Below are 20676 nucleotides of genomic sequence, written 5' to 3' on the forward strand. Positions count from 1 at the left end.
TCAGTGCTCTTAACCTCTGAGCCATCTCTCCAGCCCTGCAGGCATCAATTCAGTTATAATTTGCCTTGGCCATGGTGTGTTTTCTGACAGCAATAGAAAGGTGACTACACAGAAGTGTTCTGTGGAACATCAGAACACACAAAAACCAGGTAAAGAAAAATTTCTAACATTAGCTCTAGAGCAGTTAGCATTAGTCCCATGTCTTTGGGGTCAGGAGTGATCCCCCGATGCACAACTCTAGATTTCCATGAAGAACATTCTCTTTTAGTTTAAACCAGACCAATATCAAATAACTTCTCAGAACCCTCTTTTATAGAAGACTGCCGTGCTAGGAATGACTATCCAAAGGCACAGAACTATATACATACTGCTATCTATTACAGATTCGACATTATGGGAACTTAGTATATCCTGGTCAGCTGGGATTCTAAAGGAGTCTCTATCTCAAACTAAGAAATTAAATAAAAACTATATTAGGTGTGTGTGTGTGTGTGTGTGTGTGTGTGTGTGTGTGTGTGTGTCGCTACTGAGTGCTGTGAGGGGAGCTCAGGCAAGCTTCCAAGTCCTGACACTGTGAGCTCAGGGTTACTGCCCACAAAAGGGAGGAGCAGATGGTTTTGCAGGGGGAAACTCAAGTGGCGGGTCCTCCCTGGGGCTGAATTGGAAGACAGAGCAGGAGGCTATTGGAGGATCGTCCTAAGTGCTAATGAAACGCAAATTTCTGCATATCTGGAAAAGGTCTGGCCTTGGACTGGATACCTGTGCCAGGAACCACTATTCTATGTCCCTTTAGCACCCTCTAACTCTAAGGGAGGTGTTCCTGTCACTCAAGACTCACTGGCCAATCAGGGCCTCCAGGGGAACCCGCCAGTCAAAAGAGGAGGCAGGTTATTCCGGATACCGTCCTGCAATTTCAGCTTGGTAGCTGAGCAGTCTTGTTCGGTTCTGTGTGACCTGCTCTCACCTCTTCGCGACGAGCCAAGCTCATTCAAGATCCGAAGTCGCGACTTGGTGAGCGCAGGGTCACTGCCCACAAAGGGGAGGAGCAGGCTGCTGAGCAGAGCGTGCTGGAACGGCAGGTCCCGCCTGGGGTTGGGTGGGGAGACACGGGGTAGGCTGTTGGAGGACAGGCACAAGTTCTACTGAAATGCAGATCTCTGCAGATCTGGAAAACGCCTGGCCCTGGAATGGAAACCTGGGCCAGAAACCACTATTCTGTGTCCCTTTAACACACTCTTAACACCATGGGCGGTGTTTGTGTCACTCAAGACAAAATAGCCAATCAGGGCTCGGGCAGACCTGCCAGTCAGAAGAGGAGGCAGGTTATTCCCGGTTCCAGGTTGCAAGCTCCGCTTTGTAGCCGAGCAGGCTTGAGTGGGTGTGTGATGTGCTCTGAGTTCGGCTGCTGGGTGCTGTGGAAGGAGCTCAGAGAAACTCGGGAGGTCGCGACATGGTGAGCACTGGGTCACTGCCCAAAAAGGGGAGGAGCAAGCGGGCAGGAGCTGGCGTGGTGGGTCCTCCCTGAGGATTGGTGGTAAACCGGAGCCAGATACAGCCACCTGTCAAGTCCCTTGTGGTCCTAGCCACTTCCTGGATCCAGTGGTGACTTCTGCATAACTTCCGTAGGGGGCTGCATCTGGGCAGAGCATTTGGAGCAGGGGCTTGTGTGTAGAAACATCCTTGGTAGGATGCCAAACTCGGGAAAGGCCGTAGTGTCTCCAGTATCTTCCACAAATTCCGCCCTTAGCGTTTAACATTTTGTAGTTAGTTCTGTGGAGGCTGTGCGAGGCACCTCATGTGTTGGATAGCCCTCTAGCATTAAGCTGTGATGCAGAAGGGTATAACTGATGATGTAAAGCATTTGCCCCATGCTTAGAAAATAGTAAGAGACACAAAGGAGAATTTCGCTGAGGGAGGACCACCTCCAAAAACACCCCACAGATAAGTAGTGTGGTCTCCATGCCTGTCAGAGGTTAGGATGCTAAGAGACACATGTTTCTTCCTCAGGATTGTCCAGACATTTAGCTACAAACCATTAGAAAGGAGACCAGCCACTAAGCCCATTTTATCAAAGACCAGGCCTCTAACAAGCTGCTCAAGGGGGCATTACAGGGTCATAACCAACATCTTGGCCTGGTGCGCGCCACAAAGGTCCAGTTTTCTTCTTGAGAAAAGCATACACGGGCAAGATGACAACAAGTGACAACTCCGCAAAAGACAAACTATTGTGCTTAGGGCTGACCTGGTCAAGCAAGGCTTTCTCTAGGATCCTCATGTATGGAGAACGACGTTACCTCTTTCTTAAACCCAGGAACATACTTGGCAGAGCCAGTAACGGTCTGTGGCTAGGGCCTCTGTGGATTTCCCTAAGGCCCTGATATATTGAAAATAAAATAGACCTTCTTCTCTAAAATAACAGATAATGCTTGGGGGAGTCTGGGGCCAGGTCATTTACTTTCCACCACATAGAGCTATTGTTACCAGTCCCAAAGCTACTGTAGGCTTGATCAGTAATTGTTCTAGAGGTTTCCAGTGTTCCCTTTGCGCAGCATTGTTTTATTAAACCCCTCCTGAGTTTGCACCATTGTATAATAGTTTCTGCTGACTTCTTAGAAGTCTCCCTTTCTGTCCATCTTCCCCCCTGTGCTTAGGAGGCTTACTTGGCCTAAAGCCCCCCCCCCCCATCAGCTTTTGTGCGTTCTATTCATCCTGTCATTTTTATCCTTTGGGACCTTCTACTTAGGACCATGTCACTAGTGAATGACCTGATATTTCAGGGCACTGATGTACTTAAGGAATAATTCTGGCAATTTCTTTGCTGTGTAGATGTCTGTCTAAGTTGTTAATTGTGCAGTATCCAGTCCATATTGAAACTGTTCAAAACCTAACCTGGGTCCTGAAACTGAAAGAGGCTTAAGGATGACAGTGTATGTGGAATGCGAAACCTGTTCTCTGCTGGCTCCATTTGGAGCTTTAGCCAGAGCTGAATGTAGGCTGTCGTTGAAGGTATTTTTCTTCATTAATCTTTCAATTTTGTGTGCAGTGATTTCTCCTTGGGAAGGCATATTTAATTCTAGGACAGCTGAACCTTCTGCCTTTCAAGAAAATTGTTCTGAGACAGCCATGTTGATTCAGGTCACCTTGATCCAAATCTAATGCTCCCTAGGGAAATGGCCTTGCTTTCCTCTTGATTAAACTTCTTAAATTCTTTAGTTAAAGGGCTGTACCACAACAGAGTTTTGGTTTTTTTTTTTTAGGATTTTATTTATTTTATGTATGTGAATACACTGTCTTTATTCACACTAGACGAGGGCAACAGATCTCATTACAGATGGTTGTGAGCCACCGTGTGGTTGCTGGGAATTGAACTCAGGACCTCTGGAAGAACAGTCAGTGCTCTTAACTTCTGAGCCATCTCTCCAGACCCCACCACAGGGTTTTAAAATTATCCATTTATGTCATATAGTGAAGCGTCCATTGCCATATCAGGGATAAGGATTTGCATGTGGATCATGGCTTCTGCCTTCAGGTCACAACAGGATGAGCAACAGCTAGATCACAGACTACAGTTTAAGGGGGTCAGCTGCCGGGGTCCCCATTGTGAAGAAGGATCCAACTGAGGCAGGGCGAGTGATTTTGTAATTTCCAAGTATGTATTAATTCATACATGTGAAAGAACACAGACCAGGTTGGTGGCTGTACAATCTGGGAAGGTTAGCTTGAGCCAGTGAATATTGGATTTCCAATGAATGGATTGTACTATGCAGACGTGTCCAGTCCTCGTTGGTTGACATGGTTACGTCAGCTCAGAAATAGGCTGTTGGCTGTGGTTGTGTGTGTCAGGTTACAGGTCTCAGCAACTATCACTGCATATAGGGGCAAGGTCAAACAGCATTCATAAGATGCTCTCCAAGGAAAATTTTTTTTTCAAAGTAAGTATACCTATCTGATTTTTAATTGTATTTATCTTTTTAAAAAGTTAATTGTGCCACCTTTAATCCCAGCTACACAGAGAAACCCTGTCTTGAAAAACCAAAAAAAAAAAAAAAGTTAATTGTTGGTATTACTATTTACATTTCATTTTCTTCATGTATCACTGCTCTAATCTCTTATTTGTTTTTATTCTCCAGTGTTTCTCAGTCATTAAGAATTTCATGGGTTTTTTTTTTTCCCACCTCAAGGGCTTTCATATTTGTTTCTGTTTAGAGCAACATCTTCTGTAGCTCAACCTTTTCTCATGCTAGGTCATTGAGGGGCTGGAGAGATGGCTCAGAGGTTAAGAGCACTAGCTGCCCTTCCAGAGGTCCTGAGTTCAATTCCCAGCAACCATGTGGTGGCTCACAAGCATCTATAATGTGATCTGGTGCCCTCTTCTGGCCTGAGGTGTACACTAAGGCAGAGCACTGTATACATAATAATAAATAAATCTTAAAAAAAAAAAAAAAAGACCTGCTTTGAATACCTAATCCTGCCTCAGCTGCCCAGTGCCTGGAAGACAGAACTGTAACTTCTTTCAGGCTCGGCCTTGACTGGTCAGTACAAAGGAAAAGAGACCAGAGCCTGAGTGTCCTCTAACATCCCTGGGGAGATGTTGGGGAGAATTACAAATAAAGAGGGACCTGTGTAAGAAGTGAGTTCACTGACAAAGTTTTAAGCTGGTGTAGTCACAGCACAGAAAGATACAAGGGAGAAGCCGGGCGTGGTGGCGCACGCCTTTAATCCCAGCACTCGGGAGGCAGAGGCAGGCGGATCGCTGTGAGTTCTAGGCCAGCCTGGTCTACAAAGCAAGTCCAGGACAGCCAAGGCTACCCAGAGAAACCTTGTCTCAAAAAACAAAAAAAACAAAAAAAAAACAAAAAAACAAAAAAAAGAAAGAAAGAAAGAAACAAGGGAGGAAGGAAGGTAAGAGCCTTCCTGATTTGATGATAGTTGGTATTAACAATGGGTTGTCATGTAATCAATTTGAGATGATCAATAAAAGTCCATTCTGGCTATTTTGGAGTTCACAGACCAGGGCAATCAAGAATCTGGATGAAGAACTGAACTTATTTCTAGAAACAAAAATTCTGTAAGTACACTCGTTCAACCAACAAACACAGGAGATCTGGTCAACGGGTGTGGCTGTGCCTAACAGGAATGTCATTTGCTCTCTGATCCAAGGAGAGGAGCTGCCACTGTCTTGAGGCCCAGCTGCGTTGTCCAGGCTAATAAGGGTCTCTGGGCAGGCCTGGCAATCGGGAGGTGATGGGGATCATCCTTCAGAAATACTTGAGAAGGGTCTTTTTACCTTTCCACTATACCACCAGCCATAATGGCATGATTCAGGTAAATTCAACATCAAGGGACAAAGTTTGTACCTTGAATTTGTGAGATGCAGAGGCTTCTCAGGTGCGCATGGTAGATAGAGGGGGAAGAGTCCACATCTTGTGGCATAAATGCGTATGGCAGGAAGCACACACATTAAATAGATGGTTTGGTTATGTTTGGTTTTGTGTGTGGGCTTTAGTGGTGCTGGGTTTGTCTGAAACCACAAGGGGGCGTGAGGAGCTGCAGAGCCATAGCCCACCTTCCTGATCACCTCCATTTCCAAAGAGAGCATGGGGCCCTTCTATTTGGGAAATCAGAAGTAGCTGGGGGGATCATAAATATAACAGTTTAGGGGTCCCTTTGAGTTGTTTTTGTAGGAGTTAGGAAGTCTGTGAGTATTTACTTTTTATAGGCAAACCATCAAAGGGAACATTGGTCAAGTTCACGTTCTTCCTCACTGAGTTTACTTATGTCTTTTGATGAAAACTTGAATATATTCTTAGGTTTCTGTTTCTTTGTTTTTTTTTATCTTTTCCCTCTCCATCCCCTCATTCTTCCACAGACATTGTACACACTCTTGATTGTTGTAGCTTTTGGTAAGTACAGACGTGTACTACTTCTTCATAATGCTATTGAGAATTCTGAGTTTTTTCATATGGCGCATAGCTTTGGAATCAGCTGTCTTCTTATAAATTCCTAGACGTTTTCCGTGGATTGTATTAAGTTTATGCTGCAAATTGAACACAGCTATCATCTCTCTTTAAAAAAACACACACACACACACACATTGTAATGGTGCTGTTTAGTGTAAAAGGGTGGACTATATTATTCTACATAATCCTTTTTTAGCAAACTTTAGTGTGTGTATAAAACTAAAACTGATATGAAATAACGTACAAATCCATAGGAAAAAAGACTTCGGTATGGAGTTTAGTGACACAGAATACATTGTTGTGATTTTATGATTACATAAATGATATCCCACCAAGTATGACTTAATTGAGAAGACAAAAGTTGAAAATAAAACATGGCCCATAATTGAGCAATGAATCTGAATGTGACACAGCATTATGTTTTAGCATGAAAAAATAAAAAGAAATGCTGATAACAGAGCCTGTGATTCTCCACAGATAACACCTAAAATTAGTTGTTGTTGTTGTTACAGTTGATGTCAAATTGTAAATATTTAGTGTATGTATGCTGATGCATTTGGACATGGTATCTGTACCCACACAACCTCATTACAGTAAACCGTTTTCTCCACACTTTCTCATTTTACCCATGCTTCTGTGTGTCTACAGTACAGAGTTCTCATAAAATGACCGAATTGCTATGGATCCCAGCAATCTCAGTATATTTTCCATACACTTGAAAGTAGTTTTAAGAAGCATCAGAATTATCGTGATCACTGCATTTATATTCATGGTGGGTGGGCCAGACACATGTGACAACTCACAACACTCTAGCTCCTGTTCCAAGGCATCCAATGCTTTCATATATACATACATTCATATATGCGTGCATACACCCGCATACATACATAATACATGCACGCATGCAGACAAAACACCAGTGTACGTACAAAATACAAATAAATTATTATTTACACACTCACTTATAAGTGGATATTAACCCAACATAAATGTCCTCTGAGCATCTCCACTCAGCAGGGGATTGGGGCAGAGGCTGAGAATCCAGGTGAGAGTGGTATAGGAGAATGGGGGCGATAGAAGGATCCAGAAGGTCCAGGAGCCGAACAAGAAGACCGTCATCAATGCTGGAGGATCTCGACTCAGGGAGCCTTCACGAACCGCAGTACCAACCAAGGACAATGCATACAGTAAACCTAGACCCCCCCCCTGTTCAGATCTAGCTCGTTCTCCATGGTTGTGGGGAGAGCAGGGACTCCCTCTGACATGATCACTTCCCCTTGGTGGGGAGGGCTGGCTGCACACAGAGGTTGGGGATGCAGGCTATCCGGATGAGACCTGATAGTCTGTGGTCACATGGTGGGGGAGGAGGTCCCCTTCTGTCAGATGTCTAGGGGAGGGGAGTAGGGCAAAACAGAGAGGGAGGAGGGGAACCAGAAGATACAAGTGAGGGGATGACTATTGGGATGTAATCTGAATAAATTATAATAAACAATGTGTCAAAAAATAAATAAAATATGAAAAAAATCTAACTGCTCGTTTGTTGAGGAAGAAATTGTGCTTAATGAATGAAGAAAATAGCAATGGTTAAAGGATCACATGCTTATAAAAGCCTTTCACAGTCAGTGCTTTATTAGTCATAAAACAGCATGTAATTACAGCTTAGGCAATGTCAATCGACTGACGACCTTTCCCATCTGATTTTAATCTTTAATGCATTCTCAGTTGTCAGTTGGGTGTGGCAGCTTCATTCACCTGGTCTACCCCACAGGTAGCAATAGTAAAGGAAGGGCAGCAAGCTCACAGAATCTAGTGAAGAAATCACCTTCAAAGTGCTTTTCTAACATTCTTTTAGTTGGCATGCAGAGAAGAAAAATTAAAAATCAAGCTTTTTATAGCAAGAGTTGATGTAAAAGATGATAAGGAAATGTGCTACTATACTGTAAAAATGCAGAAAGTTGCTTTATTTGGATGTTATGAGAGTTTTCTATCAGTGAGTCCTATTTGCATGAGAAAGTTAAAATTAGGTTAAGAAACAGACCCACTGAGGGACGTCTAGGTTGTTTCCAGGTTCTGGCTATTAGAATAAGGCTACTATGGACATGATTGAGCATATGTCCTTGTTGTGTGGTGGAGCATCTTTTGGGTGTATTCCAAGGAGTGGAAAAGCTGGGTCTTGAGGTGGCCCTTTGCCAGTTTTCTGAGAAAATGCTAGATTGATTTCCAAAGTATTTGTACAAGTTTACACTCCCACCAGCAATGAAGGAGTGTTCCCCTTTCTCCACATTCTCACCAGCATGCGCTGTCACTTGAGCTTTTGATCTTAGCCATTCTGACGGGTGTAAGATGAAATCTCAGAGTTGTTTTGATTTGCTTTTCTCTCATGACTAAGGACATTGACAGTCGAAGATTGGATAAAGAAACTGTGGTACATTTACACTATGGAATACTACTCAGCTATTAAAAACAAAGAAATCCTGAAATTTGCAGGCAAATGGATGGAACTAGAAATGATCATGCTGAGTAAATGAACCCAGACCCAGAAAGATAAACATGATATATGCTCACCTATAATTGGACACCAGCCCAACAGGGATTGTCCCATCTTCGCTTAGCTAGAGATTGGGATAGATACTGGGACTTCCTACTGGGATTCTAGGTGAGAGAGGTAAGGAAGAATGGGGAAATAGAAGGATCCAGAGGGTCCTAGAAACCTACAAGAAGACCATTAAGGCTGGTGGATCTGGATGCAGGTGAGTCAACTCAAACTACTGTACCAACCAAGGACAATGCATGCAGTAAACCTAGAACCCCTGTCCAGATCTAGCCAATGGACAGCACACTCTCCATTGAGTTTTAAAGCTTTCTGTTGTTTCTATTGGTGAGGATGTGCAGTTTAATGAGGGTCTGATTGGATGCAGGGAGTCATTTCAGTTTTCTTGTGTTTATTGAGACTTTTACTATTTTCAATTATGTTATCAATTTTGAAGAAAGTTCCATGAGTTGTTAAGAAGAGGATACATTCTTTTGTTTTTGAGTGAAAGGTTTTGCAAATACCAATTGGGTTTATTTGTTTTTGTTTTTGGTTCTTGGTTTTTCGAGACAGGGTTTCTCTGTGTAGCTTTGGCTGTCCTGGAACTCTCTTGGTAGAACAGGCTGGCCTCGAACTCACAGTGATCCACTGCCTCTGCCTCCCAAGTGCTGGGATTAAAGGCGTGTACCACCATGCTTGGCATGTTCATTTGGCTTTTAATGTCAGTTAGCTGGGGAATTTCTCTGTTTAGTTTTTGACTGGAGGACCAGTCTGTTGATGAGAGTGAGATAGTGAAGCCTCCCAGTATAATTGTGTGAGGGTCACGTTGTGATTTAAGCTCTAGAAGTGTTTCTTTTACAATAGTGGGAGCTCTTATACTGGGGCATACATGTTAAGAATTTAAATGTTGGGGGTGGAGAGATGGCTCAGAGGTTAAGAGCACTGACTTGTTCTTCCAGAGGTCTTGAGTTCAATTCCCAACAACCACATGGTGGCTCACAACCATCTATAATGTGATCTGATGCCCTCTTCTGGCCTGTGGGGGTACATGCAGACAGAACACTGTATACATAATAATAAACAAATAAATAAATAACTTTTAAAAAATTTAAATGTTATCTTGGTAGATTTTTTTATGATGAATATGTAGTATCTTCTATGTCTTTTGATTAATTTTTTTGTAGAAGTCTATTTTGTTAGATATTAAAATAGCAACCCCAGCTTGCTTCTTAAGTCTATTCGCTTGGACTATCATTTTCCAACACTTTACCTTGAGGTAATGTCTGTCTTGATGTTGAGCTGTATTTCTCGTATGCAGTAGAAAGTGGGTTCTGTTTTACCATTCACTCTGTTAGCCTGTGTCTCTTTCTTGATGAATTGAGGTCATTGATATTGAGAGACATAGATGAACAGTGATTGTTAATTCCTGGGTTGTTGTTGTTGTCGTTGTTGTTGTTGTTGTTGTTGTCATCCTGGTGTTTGTTGTTGTTGTTGTTGATGGGGTGGGGTGGTAGGTGGGTGTGCACTTTCCTTCCTATGGTTTTGCGGAATGATTTCTTCTGTTATCATGTTGTAGTCAACCTCCATGGGTTAGATTTTTCCTTCTACCTCCCTGTATAGAGCTGTAGCTATGGATAGATGTCGTGTAAATTTGACTTTATCATGGAATATCTTATTTTCTCCACTTGTGCTTATTGAAATTTTTTCTGGCCTAGTAACCTGGGCTGGCATCTATGGTTTCTTAGAGTCTGCAGCACATATGTCCAAGTCCTTTCAGCTTTTAGAATCTGCATTGAAAAATAGGTGCGATTCTAATCAGTCTGCCTTTCTATATTACTTGTTTTGTTTTTTCATATTCTTTCTTTGTTCGGTATGTTTAGTATTTGGCTATTGTGTGGCATGGGGACTTTCTTTCATGGTCTAACCTATTTGGTATTTTCTGTGCTTCTTATGCCTTTATAGGCATCTTCTTCTTTACGTTAGAAAAAAATTATGATTTTGTTGAAAGTATTTTCTATACCTTTGAGGTAATATTTTTCTCCTCTCTCTATTCCTATTATGTCCCAGAGTTCCTGGATGTTTTGTTTTGTTTTGGTTTTTGGTTTTTCGAGACAGGGTTTCTCTGTGTAGCCTTGGCTGTCCTGGACTCACTTTGTAGACCAGGCCGGGCTCGAACTCACAGCGATCTGCCTGCCTCTGCCTCCCGAGTGCTGGGATCAAAGGTGTGCGCCACCACGCCCGGCCCTCCTGGATGTTTTGTACCAGGACGTTTTTAAATTTGACATTTGCTTTGACCAATATACCCATTTCATCTATTGTTTCTTCAGTGCCTGAGATTCTCTCTTCCATCTCTATTCTGTGGGTAAACCTTGTGTCTCTAGTTCTTTGTTGCCATCATTAACTTTTCATTTCCAGGATTCCCTCAGTTTCTGCTTTTGTATTGCTTCTATTTCTATTTTTAGGTCTTGAACAGTTTATATATATATTTTTAAATTTATTCATATTACACCTCAATTATTATCCCATCCCTTGTATTGAACAGTTTTATGTGTTTCACTCAACTCTTTTATTTATTTATTTATTTTCTTTCTTGGCTTTATTTAAGACATTTATTGGTTTCCTCTAATTTTTGACTTTGTTTTCCTGGATTTCTTTAAGGGATTTTTTTTTTTCATTTCCTCTTTCAGGACCTCTATCATCTGCATATAGTTTATCCTAAGGTCTTTTTCTTGTGCTTCCAGCTGTTTTGGACTATTCAGGGCCTGCTGTGGTAGGACCTATTGTTGGTGACCTATTTCTCTGACAGTGATTGATTATGTACCTATGCTAGTGTCTAGGTAACTATCTGAGTTTGGGGTGATAATAGGTCTGGGTCTTGATTTTTGGGTTTGTATTGCTTGGGTGGGAATTTTGTTCCTGGCTTTTTGTTTGCTCTCTAGATTTTCAGATAGTGTATTGGCCGAGTATTGCCTCTTTAACTAACATTTTTTTTGTGGATATATTCAAAGGGGAGTGCTTGATGGTATTGATAGGGAAGAGGAGGCCCGGGAGAATGATTCTTAGCAATCCACAGGAGGCATTGACAGAGGAGAGGTGAAGTTGCCTCTGATGGTCTAGCCCAGTGCTAGAGGCAATTGTGAAAGGTATGTCCCAGGGTAACAGATAGTGTGGTCTGTCTATGGACAGCCTACCTGGTCTTCTGGCAGCCATGGCATATGGTTGAGCAGGGTGTGTCTGCCTGGTTCAGGGCTGGAACACAGAGATGATGGGGGAAAGGAGGGGCAGTTTGGGATGGTCTGTGGTATCTATACAAGTCATGGAAAGTGGGAGAGGAAGCTTTCTCTGGTATTTGTTCCAGTACTAAGGGCAACTATGAGAATTTGAGTCTGGGGGTAAGAGATAGTTGGGTACCTCTTTGGACAGAATAGGTAGTCTTCTGGCAGGCGTGACCTTTGGTTAAGCAGAGAGTGTTTGCCCATAGTTGGGGTCTCAGGCACCGAGATGATGCAAGAAGGGAAGATCAGATGGGGATGGTGTGTGGTACCTACAGAAGGTGTAGAGATGAGGAGTGGAAGCTACAGCACTAGGGCCAAATCTGAGTGTTGGGTCTCAGGTAGCCAAGAGTGGGAAAGGTCTGGATTCCTCCTACCTAGTCCCCTGCCCAGTGTCCTAATATTGCTCACCAGGTTCCCATGGATTATTTATTTATTTCTCAATCATGTAGGTTTCTGTCATTATTCTGTAAAAGACTTTTTCTTTTCTTTTTTTTTTTTTAAGATTTATCATTTATTTATTATCATGTATACAGTGCTCTGCCTGCATGTACACCTGCAGGCCAGAAGAGGGCATCAGATCACATTATAGATGGTTGTGAGCCACCATGTGGTTGCTGGGAATTAAACTCAGGATGTCTGAAAGAGCAGTCAGTGCCCTTAACCTCTGAGCCATCTCTCCAGCCCCCGAAAGACTTTTTCTTTATTGGTAAAGTACTATATGGGCTGGGCAGGTCACTCAGCAAATATTCTTCTTTGGTTTGACCTGAGTTCACATACCAATACCCAACCTAAGTTGGGAGGCTCATAGCCACCCTAGATGCAGGGGATATGGCACCCTCTTATGATATGTCATCTACACATACATGGAAGACATTCTCACACACACAAAGATTTGCATAAAAGTACTTATGACTTATAAAGCAATTAGTGCAAAACAAGCGCTTTAGGTATATAATACAAATATGCTATCTTTAAAAATCTGCTTTCTTGCATTTGGTTTTTAAGAGTTTGCATTTCCTCACACTGGTGCAGACTTATATCCAAACAGCAATCATCAGAAACAAAGTAGTTTCTAAGTAATCCTAACAGACATCATTTACTTTATCATAAGAGAATGAGGTATGTTTAGTAGTCAAAATTATTTTCTCTGATATTATAATATTTGTATGCTGTAAGTGAAAATCTTGAATTGTAATAGCCCCGCACCCCAATCCATTTTTTATTATTGGGAAAGGAGAGAACCAGGGTGCCCAGAGTGAGTGCAGACTAGTGATTTCTTTGATTTTTGATTTTGACTATAATACTGTAGCTCTTGTTTAAAGGGTTGTATTATAGTTATAGATCTGCCTTTGTGTCTCCTTTTATCTGTGGTTCCATGTATGTTATAATCTAATTGTATTGCAGTTTCTCTGAAAAATGATAGACCTTCACATATTTTTGTCTTCTGAAAATTTACTATGTTATGAGTTCCTTGAGGTTTTATTAGTTTGGGATTTCTATGGAGAAACAGTCTCTCTCTTTCTCTCTCTCTCTCTCTCTCTCTCTCTCTCTCTCTCTCTCTCTCTCTGCCTATCTCCCTCCCTCTTTCTCTGTCTCTCTCTGTCTCTGTCTCTCTCTCTCTCTCTCTCTGTCTCTCTCTCTCTGTCTCTCTCTCTCTCCCTATCTCCCTCCCTGTTTCTCTGTCTCTCTATCTCTCTGCCTCTCTCCCTCCCTCCCTCCCCCCCCCCCCCCCCCGTGATCCTAAAGGCTTGCCTCTCCTAATTTTTTTTTTCCACAAATCTGTGTTTTCCATTTGTTGCAATCATTAATGTTTGGGTTTTTGCTGCTTAAGTGTTTTATATGGTTAATGCATTGGTTTGGGGTTTTTAAGACTTAGACATACACTTTTCTCTGTGTTCTAATTGGCTCCAGTTCTCAACATTTTGGGCCCTACAGCCATCTGAGGGAGCCTCAGCTGAAGGAGCACCCCCATCAGGATGCCTGGTTGCAATGTCTGTGAGAGATTCTGTTGATTGGTGACTGCTGCGGAAAGGCTCTGTGACAGAGGGTGGCAATAGCCCTGGGTTGATTAGGAGAACTAGCTGAGCATGAGTCCGTGATGAAGCAAGAGAAGAAGTCAAGAGACAATGTTTGTACATGGTTTTTGTCTTCATATTCTAGCTTGAGTTTCTTTTCTAACCTCCCAACTTGATGGACTATAATGTAACAGAAGTAACAGAACCATCAAAAACAAAAACAAAACAAAACAAAACGGGGAAAAAAAAAGGTTCATGACCTGAGATGTTCCTAGTTACATGATTTAATCACAGCAGCAGAGAATCAAGTTAGAGCAAAACATGGTACACAAAAAGTGATTTTACTCCAGCACAGAAACTGGAAATGGTTCTTTTGGGGGAATGTGTAAAATGTCAGCACTTGAAATGGCAAAAGGCATGGAAAGTTGTACACGGAGCTTAATTTCCTGTTTTTGTCAGACTTGGAACATTGGAGTGTTGTAAGTAATGCAAAGTGAGAAAGTCGAGGTTATAGGATGTCAGTGGAAAACGGACTTCATGAAACTTTTTTGCTAGTGGTCATTTGTGTGATATTTTGCCCATGCCTGGGAAGTTGAGTAATGCAGAATTTAAAAGTAATGAGCTGATTACTTAGACAGAATATTGAATCTGTTAGGTGGTTATTACTAGTGACAATTCAGGACAATGGGGGGGGGGAGTCACAAGTAGGGCAGAAATAAATGCAAATATTGTGATTTATATTGTAAATACATGATAGTCAAGTGCTGAAACAGAGGCAGAAATTTTCAAGGAGCTTATCACCATTAAAGAGAAGGCCCTTGCTCTGGACTTGAAGCCTAAGAAGATGCCCTAAATATAACACTCCCTCCTGCTATGTCCTAAGTTAATGAAAATAGTGGACAAAGTATTTCCTGGTGCCAGGAAGGGACCCTCATATAAAACCTGCTACAACTGTGGTCTAAGAGTGGTAAAGTCCACTGCAATTTAGAAGCCAAACTTGACGGGCACGTTCATGTTATACTAGTTCTGGAAACAAGAGAGATGCATAATTCAAGGTCATAGATTTTTTTTTCCCTCTGGTCTCAGGTCAGCACTGTCCCAGCCATCTATGTGCGGCAGAGTCAGAGCCCCAGTGAAAAAACTGTTTGAGTTCATTGCATGAAGCTGTGAGGATGGATCTTGAATTACATTTTGAGATCACAGAATGTTGAGATACCTAAGCTATGAGAAAGCTGTTATGGAGAGATGCATGTATTGAGCGGAAAACTGAGAGATGTTTGAGAAATGGCAGGGCTAGATAGGGCCCAGAGGGAAGCCCCGTGTCTCAGAGACAAAGCTATAGGGTTTGATGTTTGTTCTGTTGGGTTTCTTGCCTTGATCTCTCACTGTGCACACATTCCTCTCTATTGGAATGGGAAGGGCTATTGTGTACCACTGAATGTTGGAAAAAATATGGCAACCAAGCGACTGTCTTCAGTGTGAGAAGAGCCTTTGGACATTTGAACAGTGTGCAGGCTGTTGTAGAATTTTAGGGTCACTGATGTTAGACTAAGTGCATTTTTATCATGCGGTGACCATGAGCCTGTAGTGACTAGAGTCAGAATGTAGTTTATTGAATCACAGAGCTCCCAGACAGGATGATGTCTTTAAACACTTGTCTCTCTTTTGTGTCTTTTTGGGGGGAACCTTAAAGAAGCTTTTATAGGAGGACCCTTTCTAGATTTCTTCTTGGGGGTGGGATTGAGTGTCTATACACTCAACCTATCTCCTGTTTGTTGTGTCTACTGTGTTGTGGTTGAAACTGATCAGTCAGCTTCCTTCTCATCCTGTCAAGCCTTCACCTTATAGACCTATCCCCAAATCACATAAGATACAGAAGAAGCAACTGCTACTCAGTGCTGAGCTATTTTGGCAGAATGATGTTTTTATATGTTTAGTTTTTTTGTTTTGGGTTCTACTTTTGAAGATAAAGTTTCTCTGTGAAGATAAAGACTTAGCTGTCCTGAAAGTAGCTGAGCAGAGCTAGCAGGCCTCAAACTTAGAGATCCAGCTGACTCTGGCTCCTGAGTACTGGAATTAGATGTGGGCCAACATTCCTGGCATTTTGTTCTTTTTATGTTATTGGCTGATGGGCCTGGAATTTAGGTTTTTGTACATGTCAAGCATATGCTGGTGTGCTGATCTTCATCCATATCTTGAATTTGGAAGTTAAGCTGAGAGTATATTCTATTCCTCAGGACGGCGTGTATTCATGACATTAACACTACGTAGGCCTTCTGAGTCATTGGATTGCAGGTGTGTGACATTTTTCCTATCTGGTGTATTTGTTTACAATTCATTTGAATGAATGCTAGTATTTCCCCTATAGGCCTGAATATAAATAAGCACCACTTGTTTGCCTGGTCCTCACAGTAGTCAGAAGATGGCCTCAGAATTCCTGAACTTGGAATAAGGGACAGGTGTGAGCCCCCATGTATATACTGGCAATCGGGCTTAATTAGTTGCAAGACCAGCAAGCGTGCTTAGCTGCTGAGCAATCTCTCCGGCCTTCTGTTGCTTATTTATGATCAACGTTTACATTGCTAATATTTTTATCTGTGCATTTGTGACTCTTTAAGCAAACATTTCCTTCTTGTATTAATCTCACAGCTTAAACTGGGCACGTCAGGTTTCTGGAAGATGAATACAGAGCTGGAGTGAATGTATAATTCTTTCTTTGTAGGAACTTCTGTAAAGACCTCTGAGTTCTTTTTATCTTTTTGTTTGTTTGTTTGTTTGATTTTTTGCAAGGAAGTCAGGGTCTTAATATGTACCTCTGGTTATCTTTGATGTGTGCTCAATACTGTTCATCTGTTTGCCTGTTTCTTTCTCAATATATGTGTGTGTGTGTGTGTGTGTGTGTGTGTGTGTGTGTGAATTGACATTTCTTATACAAATCTATATCTTTATTCAAGGGGCTCAGAAATGACAGAGATGAGCCTCATTGTTCAGTTTCCTTCTAAGATGACTTGATGATTACATTAGAACTTCTGTGACAGGAAAGAAGTGGAGGAAGCACCAAAATTATATGAATATATTGTCAATGAAGAATACATTTACACTGTTGACAGCATCATGATTTCTGTTGTACATGTCTATGGGATATTTTAGGATGCAGTGACCTACAACGATGTGCATGTGAACTTCACTCGGGAAGAGTGGGCTTTGCTGGATCCCTCCCAGAAGAGTCTCTACAAAGATGTGATGCTGGAGACCTACAGGAACCTCACTGCCATAGGTAAGACAGTAAATTTTCTTTTCCTTTTTAAAATAAGGGGACAACTGTTTCTTTGTTATTAGTGCTCATCTGTTATTTCAACTGAGAATTGAAGGAGATGTGAATAAGTCAGGCATAGTTCTAAGGTTCACTGAAGAGAGTAACTTAAGTTTTGCCTAATTTCCAATGATATAGCATACATTTTCTGGTACTATATTTTAGGCTACATTTGGGAAGACCACAATATTGGAGAATGTTTTCAAAGTTCTAGAAGACATGGAAGGTAATTGGCATGTGCATGGCTATGACTCTGAAGAAATTTTAATGTGTCCTGGAAGTTTTAAAGAAAAGCAGCAGTGTTAAAACAACAACAACAACAACAACAACAACAACAACAACGCTGTTTTAAGTATATCAATGATTTAAAAATTCTTACCAAGCCATGTATCTGATTTGTGTTCGCAAGGCGTTTTTCTAACAAAGAAGACAAGGAAACAATGCTTTAACATATCTCATCATTTGAATTATAGCCCCATTAAAACTCTATTGTAGAACTGCCAGTGCATTTAGTCTCGTACTGCTTAGATATTTCAAAATGTATACCCATTGAATAGGTGATAAGCATATGTCCAAAACCTTCTAATAAGCAAATAATCCATAATAAAGCTGGTGATGCTCACATTCTTGTAATAATGTTGCTACATTTAGTGTGCTGGGAAGTTTATGAGCATCAGGACCGTTGTTGTGAGAAACCTTAACCCCAATACCAGATGTCTATGAGGAACAAAACCTCAAACTGTGAATTCAATGTGGAAATTTTTTCATTTGTTGTTCTTCTTTTAATTCATCTATCATACGTCACACTGGATACAAGCCATGTGACCCTAGGAATATTCAAAGTAGCAACGTACCTTTCTTTCTTCCAGAACAATTACAAGATATGTAGTAGCCACCATTTTGAGTAGACTTTCTGAATGTAATACAAGTTTACAAGTCATTGGTTTTCCAACTTCATTGGCAACATCCACAGTCTCGCACTAGAAGAAATCCCTGAGTACTAGGAAAGTGGAAATTCATCTCTTTGTCCTGGTTCACTTTGCAAATATAGCATGACTAACATTATAGGAAAATTTATGAATGCAATTAGTATGATAAAACTTTTAGTTCTTCCAGTTCTCTTCAATTTTTTTTTTGTTTTTTGTTTGTTTGTTTGTTTTGATTTTGTTTTTGTGTTTGTGAGACAGGGTTTCTCTGTGTAGCCTTGGCTGTCCTGGACTCACTTTGTAGACCAGGCTGGCCTCAAACTCACAGCGATCCACCTGCCTCTGCCTCCCGAGTGCTGGGATTAAAGGCGTGCGCCACCACGCCCGGCTTCTATAAGAATTTTAAAAAAATATTTGAAGAGCCGGGCGTGCTGGTGCACGCCTTTAATCCCAGCACTCGGGAGGCAGAGGCAGGCGTATCGCTGTGAGTTCAAGGCCAGCCTGGTCTACAAAGAGAGTCCAGGACAGCCAAGGCTACACAGAGAGACCCTGTCTCGAAAAACCAAAAAAAAAAAAAAAATCTTATAGAAATGGAATGCTATAAATACGAGCCATGCAATAAGTGGTCTTACCATCACAGGTATCTTCCAAGATGCAAAACAACCCAAAATAAGGAGGAACACAATAAATGTAAACAAAATCATAAAAGTTTAAGAACTGATTCCTCTTTACCATTAGACCAAATTGTAAAATGAATTCATACGGATAAAAAGATTCATTAGTGTAATGAGTGTGGTAAAGCTTTTACATGTACCAATTATCTTTGCAGGCATGACAGGAGACATACTGAAGAGAAACCCTCTAGAAATACTTTACGTGGCAAAGCCTTTCCATATCACAGTCATCCTCAAAGGGATGGAAGAATCCATACTGGAGAGAAGCCCTATGAATGTGGCCAATGTGGTAAAGACTTCTCATATCACAGCAGTCTCCGAATACATAAAAGTACACATGCTGGACAAAAACCCTATGAATGTAACCAATGTGATAATGCATTTGCACATCACAGTCGTCATGAGAAGCATGAAAGAATTCCTACAAAAGTGAAGCCCTATGAATGTAACCAATGTGGTAAAGCCTTTGCATATAACAGTCAACTCATAATACATAAAAGAACACATACTGGAGAGAAACCTTATGAATGTAACCAATGTGGTAAAGCCTTTGCATGTCACAATAATCTCCTAAGACATAAAAGAACACATACTGGAGAGAAGACACATGAATGTAATCAATGTGGTAAAGCCTTTGCACGGCACAGTGGTCTCCAGATACATAAAAGAACACACACTGGAGAGAAACCCTATGAATGTAATCAATGTGGTAAAGCCTTCACATGTCACAATAATCTCCAAACACATAAAAGAACGCATACTGGAGAGAAACCCTATGCATGCAACCAATGTGGCAAAGACTTTGCATTTCACACTAGTCTCCAGTTACATAAAAGAACACATACTGGAGAGAAACTATGAATGTAATATCTAGGAGGGATATTTTGTGTGCTGTATGCATGTATCTCTTGTCAAACAAAACAAACAAGCCTATGGCCTATAGGAAAGGGTAGGATAAAAGGTGGGATATCCTGTAGGCACACAGGATTCTGGGAGAGGGTCAGGCATAGGGAGATGTCCCAGGAACATGGAGAAGGACACTCACATGGTACATGAGCAGAGGTAACCTGTCACATGGCAGAACTTAGGCAGAATAAATGGGTTCCTGCCAGAGGCTGGGGGCATGGAAGGTGTTGTACAAGAACGTGATATTGGGGCTGGAGAGATGGCTCAGTGATTAAGAGCACTGATTGCTCCTCCAGAGGTCCTGAGTTCAATTCCCAGCAGCCACATGGTGGCTCACAACCATCTATAATGAGATCTGATGCCCTCTTCTAGCATGCAGGTGTACATGCAGGCAGAGCACTGTAGACATAACAATAAATAAATAAATCTTTGTTTTTTAAAGAACGTGATATTGATTTGGTGCAGATTCTAAATAAAAGAGAGTTAAGGCTCAAAAATAATGATAAAGTTGCTTCTACATAAGAAGCCAAGCCAACAATATTACAGTGTGCTACACTCTTAAATTGTATTTGACTCTGAGGAAATAATAAGCCTCTCTGTCATCAACTGACATAGATAATTTTACAACCCGATTCATCAGTGAGAAGCTGGAACATGAAATATTCTAGTTGATTAGATTTGAAAATCTCATAATGGTCTCCATGTATGATTTGAAAATCACACTGCTATATAGATCAATAGCGAGCAAACACTCGAAGGATTTCCATCAGAACAAAAGAACAGACCAAGGCTCCAGGATGTAATTTTTGAACCATATGAGAAAATGTCAAAAGTGCCTATGACCACAGAAATATCCAGCAATAGCTACTTCAGGTACACTCTGTCAAAAATTTACATTCTGGTAGTGTGTTTTTTAATACAGTAATACAAAAGAAGGAAAATGTTAACCATCATGTTAATAAAGGTTATATTTTTTAAAACAAATTATCTGTAATATTCCAAAATAGCATCCAAGAAAATAAAGACCCTAAGATTAAAAGAACATGACAGATCCTGACAGTTTGCAAGGGATGCCCA

The 20676-nt window shown here is 41.3% G+C and overlaps 1 protein-coding gene across 2 annotated transcripts; it reads left to right on the forward strand.

The window, feature by feature from the left end:
- The first annotated feature begins 1044 nt into the window (after positions 1-1044).
- LOC311585633 (zinc finger protein 120-like) lies at positions 1045-20039 on the forward strand. Of its 2 annotated transcripts, XM_084761081.1 has the most exons (4): positions 1045-1453; positions 16931-17057; positions 17259-17319; positions 18849-20039. In XM_084761081.1, the coding sequence occupies exons 1-4, from the start codon at positions 1451-1453 to the stop codon at positions 19552-19554; spliced, it is 897 nt and encodes a 298-aa protein (XP_084617207.1). In that variant the 5' UTR covers positions 1045-1450; the 3' UTR covers positions 19555-20039. The 2 variants fall into 2 exon arrangements, with proteins under 2 accessions (XP_084617207.1, XP_084617208.1); XM_084761082.1 differs by lacking the exon at positions 18849-20039 and having other exon boundaries at positions 1050-1453; positions 17259-18015.
- The last annotated feature ends 637 nt before the right edge of the window (positions 20040-20676 follow it).

This window comes from Acomys minous (genome assembly GCF_964271855.1).
Source record: "Acomys minous genome assembly, chromosome: 16".
Classification (NCBI taxonomy): Eukaryota; Metazoa; Chordata; class Mammalia; order Rodentia; family Muridae; genus Acomys; species Acomys minous.

Excerpts from the sequence above, each read along its gene's own strand:
- LOC311585633 (XM_084761081.1), top strand. Across the intron at positions 17,058-17,258 it reads CAGGAACCTCACTGCCATAG|GCTACATTTGGGAAGACCAC; the intron begins GTAAGACAGTAA and ends ACTATATTTTAG. Across the intron at positions 17,320-18,848 it reads AGTTCTAGAAGACATGGAAG|GCATGACAGGAGACATACTG; the intron begins GTAATTGGCATG and ends TTATCTTTGCAG.